This window comes from Rousettus aegyptiacus, unplaced genomic scaffold (genome assembly GCF_014176215.1).
Source record: "Rousettus aegyptiacus isolate mRouAeg1 unplaced genomic scaffold, mRouAeg1.p scaffold_m13_p_2, whole genome shotgun sequence".
In the NCBI taxonomy this organism is placed as follows: Eukaryota; Metazoa; Chordata; class Mammalia; order Chiroptera; family Pteropodidae; genus Rousettus; species Rousettus aegyptiacus.
Genome location: NW_023416295.1, coordinates 78,224,756 through 78,235,798, shown reverse-complemented (window position 1 = coordinate 78,235,798; position 11,043 = coordinate 78,224,756). Strand labels below are relative to the sequence as shown.

The window sequence follows — 11,043 nt, the reverse complement described above, 5'->3', positions numbered from 1 at the left end:
ACTACTACTATAAGACATATAGTTTATTCTTTACTGCCATATTCAAATAATTAAGATTCACATAAATAATATAATTTTAAATATCCAGATTCAATTTAAATATAAACTTTACTCCCCAATTCTATCTTTCCAAGAAAAACATCAAAAACATTTTGTCCTTCGACTTTTGGATAGAGGTATACTAATCCTGTGTGTTACTTTCATGGGTATTGAAGTTCAAGTGTTCACTGGTATTACTGCTTAAGTAAATAAAAAGCCTGTAAAACGTTTGCCATTTTAGTCTTCTATAAATAACTGGTAAAATTTCAAGTTAGCAAGAAATTTTCTACCATATACATTATAAAGATTTCAATGAATCCCACTAGTCCAAAAGAAACAGAAATCATATAAAGATACAATAAACACAAAGAATGACATTGCTTCTAAAAAAAAAAAAAACATTAGAAAAGGTAATTCAGTTTTAATTTATTTTCATCACTTTTTCTTCATGATCCAGATATTTTAAAATGCAAAGAAAATTAACTTTCCATGATATGTCAGGGACTGGCACTAAAAAAATTTCCAGACTGCAAATGAGTTATACAAATGAAAATATCAAATGGAGATCCAGTTATCAAAATGAAAGCATTCAACATATTAAAAGTTCACAATTATTTGTGTAGAGCACATAAAAAAGTTGGCTTGCTAACCAACTGCTGTAATTTTAAAGAACTATTGCAGAGATCTGAAGAAAATAGATTTATTAGTTAACTTATAAAGAGATTAAAGAGCTTGAAACAAGTATTAAAAAGAAATTTGTGCCTTTATTAGAATGGCATTAGGCTTTAAATATACCAATTTTGGTAATCAAATTATTCATTTTTTATAAGAAGTGACACTACAGACCTGCAATACTTGTCCAACAGTCTTGTCTTTACTTTTCCTTTAAAGCGACAAACAGAATGCGAGTAATCAGAAAGCACTAGCAGGCATCAGTTAATCCAAGATACTAGCTTCTTAGTTCCAAAGCATTTGCAAAGAAAACCATTGGGGTAGCACAGGGGTATAGAAGCAATTCATAATAACTGGAATCCCATGAGTGTGTGTGTACTCTAAGTCTCATGAGGCTATTTTTTCAATTTATCCTTTACTTGGTCACTTTTTTGTACTCAAATACTAGTTTTTCTTTGACTTTTTTCCTCAAAGTATAAAAAGTATGAAATATAAACAAGCTCTTGCACTGCACACTTAGAAGTGTACAATTCAAGCATTATAGAGCTATCTACATACCGATAAATCCCATCAAATCTTGGATAATTCAATAATATACAAAATATCAGGGCACAGAGAGAACTAAAACCCACTTTTTCTCATTACACATAAGATTCAAATATTCGATCTAAAGAAAAACAATCATTTTGGCTCTCCTCTACATTCGCATGTTGATATACTTATTAAAATATCCTGTATAATTAATGTTTGGTCTTATTATTTCAAGTCAGGTTTCAAACCTCAAAACCAGCCATCCAGACAAAACAGGTAATCAGAAAGATTATTTCTTCCCCACCTCCCTAACCCCAATAACTAGGCAGTCAATTTTACGACATGACTCCAAACACTGGATTGTGACGACAAATGCTAGGTCCAATTTCTTCATAATCCTTTTTGGTGTGGCATACTTGGTAGAACTCAGGCTGAAAATAAAACATATATTTTTATAAAGGGCAAAAATCTATTACTTTTCAATATGCTTTAAAATAGATTTGTTAAATCTAAAATGTTTATCATTAGTCTATCAAGTACTTGAATAAAGCTTCAAAATTCTAGCAATGATGACTTAAAAATCACCTCTAATTCTAACTCAGAATTAAAAGGGAGCATTTAACTCATATCCTTCCACTTCTTCCTCAATACCTGTTTGTCCTGGAATTTAGAAATTTTGAGGAATGAAGAAGGAGGATACTCGAATACCCAGAAAATTCTACTGAGGCTTTCCCAAACTGTACATTGAATCAATAATCTGAAGCCGCAGCACTTAATCTGAAGTACAGATAAACCACTCTTAGTCATCCTACAAAAACTTGTAGATCAATTTGCTTTCCTCACTCATGGGCTGGTATAGACAAACTATTCAATGTCTCTCATCTCTCAAATGGCAAAGCTACAAACCCCAGTAAGTTATGTGGCACAACTGAAGATGACTAAAATTAAGGAAGAAAATTAACTTTTATCTCTCATTTTTAAATGATTTTAAATTCAAGGTTGCATTAATTTTCAAATAATTCAAAATAAAAGGTTCTTCATTTTACTCAATATTCTGTGCACTATAAAATAGAGCACCAATATTTACTCAGCTAATATCAAAATATTTTCTGAAGTGGCGTTAAGATGTTTCTGTTTGAGGAGAGGGCTCTTAGACCAATTCCTTCTACTTAGTTTAGAACACTGTACTTCCTGTGCAATGAAACATTACTCTTATCTTACTGTTTTTATATATTTGCACAGAAAAAACAATGATCTTTTGATATCTGTATTATGACAGAGTTAATAAAATTTCCCTACAGGTAAATTCAAAAACTCTAAATACTCTATGTCTAGTAATGTCCAGCAATCAAAGAAAAATATAAACATTAACTCCAAATGACTTACATTTTTAAAAATACCATGTACATATGTATACAATTTTAAAACTTTAAAAAATATACAGAAATTTTCCTTGTTCTTCTAAATTGTTTTTTTTTTAAAATAAAAAAATCAAATTATAAAAGTAAGCTTTATCTCATTTACCGTGGAAGCCAGCATCGATCCTCCAAACCAAACTGCATACCTCTGCATGTGGTGTGTAATGACTTGTACATCAATAGGTTTTGGCTAAAAAAGACATAATAATATCAGTTCAATAGTAAATTAAAATAACAGTTTTGGTACCATTTAACCTTAAATGTAAAATACATACACACAAAAAACATGATGTTTCACAAACTCAAAATAAAACTTTAAAAGATGCAGAAGGCACATACAGCAAAACAGAATAGAGCTGAAAAATATTAAGCAAATTTTATTTTTTTAAAAAACATAACCACAGTGAAGTTGGGGAAGGTACTAATCCAAGTAACTTGGGAACACAGTATTATGACTATGCCCGCAGGTTTAAGATAAAAACTGAGCAATAATGAACCCTAGTTAGTAGGCCTATTTCTCACAGTGGTATGGATCAAAAATTCTGAAACTACTGTATACACGTATTCCAGGACTGAGCAAAGATATAAGTATATTGTACATAATGGAAGCTTGGTTTCTCATGATCAGAGAAGGGCATTACAAATATGGAAAGGTAGACACTGGAATAAACCTCTGGTATTCTGGAACTAGCGATATCAGCATAATTCATTGTTTTTAACTTATATCGAAAACTAGACAGAGGTGTGTGTGTGTATGTGTGTGTGTGCGTGCATGCACCCACACACACCCTCGCTCTGACCACCAAGAAGGCCTAGAAGCAGTGACCTACATCAGCAACGAATATACCTAGTGTCCAAAACTTGGTTTCTTAATAGCATTCTCCACTAAAATGAACAAGGTTGAGCTGGGGCAAAAAAAAAAAAAAAATGCTGATTCCTAGACTGGAGAAGAGAATGTACAAGATGAGCCTGGAATAGCTTGCTGTTCCAGAAACTGAGAAAGTGCTTAAACAAGACTGGGACCTTAACAAAACAAAACAATAACAAAAGCCACCTGAAAATGCTCCCACTGGCCAAATCTGAGAAAAATCTAAGCATCAAAAGTATTGATACTAATAGTATTAATATGTTGGTATTAAATCACAATATCAATGATATAGCCTACAGAATAATATGACAAATTAGAAGTTCATACAGATGAGAGAGAGGGAAGGAAGAAGGAAGGAAAACTCTTCTGTAAGTAAAACATAGAAGGGATGATGGAATTTGCAAAATACCATATGGCAACTACAACAGTAATAACTATTTTAGGAAAGAAAAATGGGTGGTAAAACCAGTGGTTGAAAGTCTGATGAGAATCACGATGGTCACACAGTTTGAAAGTATTTCCAAACAAGAGTCTTATTAAATATAAATGAAAAAAATAACAACTTTATGTAAGAAAACCTGTGAGACACAACTTAATCAACTTATCTAAATTAACATATGGGACAAATCATATTATTTGTCTACTGATATAATGCAATAAAAAGGACACAACATCATATGTGGTATTATTGCCAAAAGTGCATACTCTGAATTTGATCATGAGGAAACATCAGACAATCCCAAACTAAGAAATATTCTGCAAAACAAATGACCTGTAATCTTTAAAAATGTTATGGTGATAAAAGACAAAAAAGACTAATTATTCCAGATTGAAGGGACATGGTAACCAATCTAAACATGTAATCCTAGATTGGATCCTAGACCAGAAAAAATGCATACTTTTTCTCCTTTTGCTATGAAAAAAACAATAATGGAGAATTGGTGAACTTTGAATCAGGTCTATAACTAGATAATATATTGTACCAAGACTGAATTTCCTGATATTTTGAATTGTAACATCCTGTTTTTAAGAAATACAGACTAAAATATCAGGGATAATGGGCCATCACATATGCAACTAATTCTCAAAACAATTCAGAAAAATTTTTGCATGTGTAGGTATATGTGTATGTTTGTATACATATAAATAGAGAAAAAAACAAAGTTAATATAAAATGCTAACATTTGGGGAATCTAGGTCAACTATATATATGTAAGAATTCCTTCTACTAAGTTTTACAACTTTTCTGTTAAGTATGAAATCATTTCAAAATAAAAAGTTTTAAAACAAGTCATAAAAAGATATGGCTTATGTTTGTGGTTGTTTTTTTAAAAAGCTATGTGGTTGCCATTAAAAATTACAGAGTGAAAGGGAATAAAGCCAGATTTAGATACAGATATATAAAGACATTATGAAGATCTATAAAATGACTAATGAATAAAGCAAAATGGAAGGAGGCAAAATTCTTAGCATACAGGGTTTTCACTATCACTATATATGTCAACAGCTGACATAACTGGAAATTTCTTATTTAGAAATGTATCAAAAACTTAAAAATGTTTAAACATTTTTACTTTATTGACATATTATATGCAAAAACAGCATTTTTTTCATTTCATGGAGTTGTAATGAATAATTACAACTCCATGAAATGAAAGGGTTAAGATAATCAAAATTTAGAAGGTGAAAGCAGCTATCATTCAATTTCTCAACAAGCAAGAAACCCTAGAGTGTTGTATTTTACTTTTAAGTAATTTTGAATGACTATGGTAGTCTCAGATAGAGCCCTCATTCTTGGTAATTTTCTAAACTGAATAAAATGTGTTTTATTTAGCAATGTATCCTATGAATCAAGTTTTGTTTCAATATTCTACATTTAACATGGATAAAACAAAATTTACTGAAAATTTGTCTCATATAGAAAGCAGACATCTGAAAATTTAAAATTAATTTTGATTTTTTGACAGCAAGTCCAAAAGTCCAGGACATATAATTGAAAGGTTATTTTGTTGAACCACATTTTGATTTCATACTATAATGCTGCTATGGGGGAGGCTACAGTCAGTTTGTGAAAAGTAGGCTTGACCTCTCAACATCAGCTTCTCTCATCTCTGCTTTACCATCCTGCGATAGAAGTTATTTTAAATTTTGTGGAACCATAAAGAATATTATCCCTGGAATATACAAGGAATCCACTACTACTGCTAACACACACATGTATAAATCATCTGCGAGAGAGATTTAAAAAACTCTCACAGCTACAACTAAGAATATTTTACAGAAATGTAGATAATATCCTAGAGAAATCAAATGACCAAGAATATTATGGACATGAATCTATAAAATTAACCGCTTTCCAACAGAATACCTGACAAATTCCTCTCACTTGCCTAAATAAAAGCAAAAGCTGGCACACGTTTCCCATCTCCATTATAATAATCATCTCCCCAGCAATTGAAAAAACCAACCTTCAATCTACCGCCACTCAATTCCTCACTTAATTTCAGCCTGGCATCTACAGTTCTTTTCAAATCTCGTTGCAAGCGACGTCCGAAGTCCCTGAACATGGTTGACCCTCCGGAGAGGACAATATTCTATATTTATGGAGAAAAATAAGTAAATATGACATATTTAAAAAGAAATAAAAATTTTAAAGATACAAGAAATGGCATTAAAATTCTATTATATTCTTTTGATGTAAGGTGTTTCTAAATTTAATAGTCAACAATGGAAAGAAAGTTTTGTAAAGGTATGATCTTGAATAACAATTTAGCTATTAAATACTGACCTTGTAAAGAGGACGTCTGACATCAATAGGGCAATTCTGAATTACTTCATCTACAACTTCTGAGATAGGTTGAGTAAAGTCTGGATTAGCAAACTGAAAAATAAGTTGGATATATGATAGAGATTAGATCACTACTGACTTAAATATCACAATTAAAAATTAAAATTATTTTTAAGCTCATTTCATTTCCATAATGACTTACACTGTCAAAGCAACATTCCTTCTCAAATCTCCCTCCCTAACAAGTCTGTTAAAAATAATCTGTAGAGTATGTTGTATAATACACTTTTACCTACCATCCCAAATAAACTCTACAACCATAGAATCTGTCGAAAGCTTTAAAAAGATTTAATCCTCAAAACCAGGACTTAAAATATTAACAATTTGACAGAAGATATATTCCATAGCATTCATTTAAAGGTGTTACCAACTTGTTAATATACAACTTGCAAATTCTCTACATTGTCCTTTGTTAGCTGTACTCTTCAGTATTTATCTAAAACATATACACACACACACACGATTAACCTTCTCATATTTTCTCTACCCTTAAAAGAGTTTATGTGCTATACTATGAGCAAGTATAAGGCAAAGATAGGGTCATTCATTTTTGTGCTATATCTCTGCACCCTTCTCATAATTGTTTTCAATCAAGAACATACAAAAAATGAAAAATTTACAGAACCTTTAAATAATCACGTAACCTGGATCCACCCACAGAAATTCTGATATAGAAAGAAATGAAGTCTGATTTGAAAAATTTTTGAAAAAGCTCGGACTATAGTGCTGTAGAACCCCAGGTGACAACAAAAAAAATATGAAATAAGGCAGCAAGCGATGAATATTTATTTAGTAAATAAATGAAGGAAAAGAAGAGTTAACAATAAACAAATTAACAATAAATACCTGGAAGTTATTCAATACTTTAATACTAACAGGCTCAATCCAATAAGGCTACTTTTAAGCCTTTTCTTTCACTTTTAGTAAAAAGATTAGTCCTGCCTCTATATAGCAGCGTTCCCTGATCAGGTGTGGTCTTCATATTACTGCAAGTGACTACTGAGGTAGGATCACTCTTTCTCTCTTCTGAAAAATTTATGGAGGATACATCCAAAGAAACACATTAAGCTAAAAAGCTTTACCAAAAAATTTTAATTTCCTTAAAAAAAAAAAGTGCCAAACCATTCCTTCTAAAAACAGTACTTTCTAGTTATTTATGATGTAAAATTTAGCAGTTCAAAAATAAATATCCCCATTCTTTCATACATTTTATCTTCAGTGTTCAAGTTCAGATGTCTATACTTTATACTTTAATTAAAAAAAAAAAAAAAAGAGTGAATCCTGACCAAGGAACTATGACAGAAATATTTCTAAAACTATAGGAGAAAGAATATTAAAATTTACTTGGGAAGTGACAGAGTTTATATAATACAAAAAAAAGTTCTGTTCTCAGAAAACAGGGTAAACTGAACATACATATATAATCTTGTTCTCTCTCTCTCCTAAAAGCACCATTAAAAAGAATTTTGCAAAACAGCATAATCCCAAAGGTATGGAAAGAATAGGAAAGCAACAAAATCTGGTAAACTAGAATCCGGAAAGCAGATAAACAAGACCATGCATTCCCTCCAAAACAGTTAAGTCAACAGTAGGGAAGGCCAAGAACCAAGCTCTTCTGTATCACACAAATCCCACAGGAAACTGGCTGTACCCGTTATCACTGAAATTGAGGTGGAAAGAGGGCAAGAAGACAGACTGGTAGATGGTCTCTCTAAACAGCAGTTTAAGCCCCAGATCGACTCCAAAGAAGTCTATGAAATCCCTCCTCCTCATTCAAGGAGAAAACTAGTTAATCTATTCTCTAAAGGGAATAAATTAGAGTCCCAGGACTCTCATACACAGCTAAAAAGAATGAAAATGAAAAGGGGGCTTTAAGTAAAGGTATGCAGCCTAGTGCAGACACACAAATGTCAATCAACCCTCTTCGATTTGGCTGCCTATCTTTACCTTCCAGGTAGGAATCTTCCCTTGGAAATGGATTGCTCAAATGACCTAAAGAAACACACAGTAAGAGCATTTCTCCAAAGAAAAAGCCATAGTCAACAAGCCCTATCCACAAAGCTCAGATTTCCAATCAGCTTTTTAGTGTCTCCTTCTTAAATGAATGATGCTCCAAAAGTCTCTAGCTAAAAAAAAAAAAAAAAAAAAGCAGGAATCAAAACAAAGGGAAAGGCAACTTGGAAGAAAGAAACTATGCAGTAATGAATTTAACGTCAAAAAAAATCTATCAGTAATATCCTCAGAAATCAGAAAATAGATAGGCAACCATGAAACAGGACAGGTTATCATAAAAAAAGGAACATTCAAAAGCAGAAGTAGAAGAAGCTCTTGAAAATTAAATGTTACCAAAAATAAAAAATTTGACAGAAGAATCAGAGGTAAAAATCAAAGATATCACCTAGATATTAAAACAAAAAGACAAGAGCAACTAGAAGACAAAGTACCACACCAAAATGCTATGAGACAAAGGAAGATCTATAAGAACCAAAGAGAAAAAAACAGGTCCTATACACAGGGGTCCCCAAACCCGGGACCGCAGACCAGTACCTATTTGTGGCCTGTTAGAAACCAGGCTGCAGAGTAGGTGGTGAGTAGTGGGAGAGCAAGCGAAGATTCATCTGTATTTGCAGCCCCTCCCAGTGCTAGCATCACTGCCTCAACTCCACCTCAGATCATCAGCGCTAGCATCACTGCCTCAACTCCACCTCAGATCATTAGATTCTCATAGAAGTACCAGTCTCTAGTGCCAAAAAGGTTGGGGACTGCTGCTATACAAGGTTTAGAAATCATACCTTTTTCTACTTCAAGTTATAAGGGAAAGCAGTGGAACACTGGCTTCGAAATGCTGAAGGACAATGATTTCCAAACTATACATAACTATCAAACAAGTGTAAAGATAAAATGAATGCATTTTCAGACATGCAAAGACTTAAACTTATCTCCCAAGTACCCTCTTTTTTATCAGAAATCCTATTAGCAAATGATCACTACCAAAATAAGAAAGTCAACATTAAAAAAGAAAAACATATGGAATAGAGAAAAATGGGATCTAACCCAAGAGAGAGGCAAAGGGAATCCACAGAATGACAGCGAAGGATTATGACAACTCTATACAAGATGCGGAAGAAAACAGGTTCAGATTGGGACATATCGGATGTACTAAAAACTGATGGAAAACCTTATGTATCTGAATATCCTGAGAAGACAGTCATAAAACTGGTAAAGAGAGTTTACAGGTGAGTTAATGATAATTATTTTAAAACTAAGCAAACAACTTACGACCCCATGAAAAACCAAATATAGGAAAATATTTCATGTTGAACTACATGGCTCAAATCTGAATAAAATTTGTGTTCACAAAAACATAAGCACTAAATTTTTACCTAACTGAAACTATAATGTAATAACTATTCGGACGAAAGGGTATGAAAAGGTAGTTTGCAATGGGAAAAAAAGGAGAGAAAGGCAAATCGTCTTCCACAGATGGAAGTTGACAGAAAATGCCTAAAACTGAAAAAACTTGAAGTTGCAATATAACCAAAGCAATGTGCAGCTATGGAGGCAATACCAAAAGAATCAGTGAAAAAAAGTTTGAACTGATTACCTCTAGGAAAAAAAAAAAAAAAAAATAGGGAGAAGCTTGGAGGGCACTCCCGGTTTTTATTAGAATTTAAATAACTTTAATTTTTGAATTATGTGCATATATGTAACCGATATTTACAAACAACTTAAAAGAGAAAGGAAAATCAATTTCTCATAGAAGAAATTAAAACAGACAAGAAAAATAAAGCTATGGAGCGTAAAAGTATTTCAAAAATTTTAAAAACTTAACAAAGTATACTTAGTATATCAAACAATAAAGATTACTTAAATTAATAATTGGAAAAAAAACTATATGAAACATTAGCAGCAAGATGAATTTTCACCCAGACAACTTTCCCTTTCCTAACTGATGATACAGCCAAAACTCCTTTTATTTACATATCTAATGTTTCAAGGTTTTTAAAACACTCAAGACATTAACTAAGGATGTCTGTAAAGAGTATTCCACTCAAATGCTGTCTCCTTTGAAATCCAATATATCTCTTTTCTTCCATGCTATTATCTATCTTATGATACTGATCCTATTCATGTAGGACTTTGGTTCAGGATCTTCTACAATACTCTACTTCCTATTCTCAAGTTAGGGTTTTAATATTTCTCTTCAATATTTTCAACTTCAAAACAACTGATGTTCTTTAACTCAGGTGACCTTTAATCCACCCCTACACTTCAGCCACTCACATATACATGGCCCCATGGGAAAATTTGCCCTGACTTCCAGCTAGCTACACATTTTTATCTCCATCCTCTTGAATTCTCACTAAAGTGACAGAAAGAAATTAAAAGGAAAGGTGAATGCTCAAGGAAGAAAAAAGGAGGCAAAGAAACCATAAAATATTTAAACTGTGTTTGGAATACAAAAAAGGAATGTAATATCCTAAGTGCTTCCAAAGGGGCATATTGCTAAGAAGTGAACCAATTCACCCTGTAGAACCTTCAAAAGGTCCAGAGATTGAAGGTATAAGAAACCACGCAAAGAAATGAGGCCTCAAAAAAATTTGTTAAAATTCTCCATATGAAATAGGGAAACACCAGGTTCCCTCCCACAGCTTGTAGTTAATTAT

General features: G+C 32.4%; 1 protein-coding gene across 1 annotated transcript in view; it reads right to left on the bottom strand.

The window, feature by feature from the left end:
• Positions 1-453: 453 nt before the first annotated feature.
• Positions 454-11,043, bottom strand: part of ACTR3 (actin related protein 3) — a 56,042-nt gene continuing 45,452 nt past the window's right edge. Inside the window, exons 9-12 of the mRNA XM_016156298.2 lie at positions 6,317-6,409; positions 5,997-6,122; positions 2,767-2,850; positions 454-1,673 (exon numbers count right to left, since the gene is read on the bottom strand). Coding sequence (XP_016011784.1) covers positions 1,578-1,673; positions 2,767-2,850; positions 5,997-6,122; positions 6,317-6,409 — 399 coding nt within the window. The 3' untranslated portion in view covers positions 454-1,577. The remainder of the gene's footprint in view (positions 1,674-2,766; positions 2,851-5,996; positions 6,123-6,316; positions 6,410-11,043) is intronic.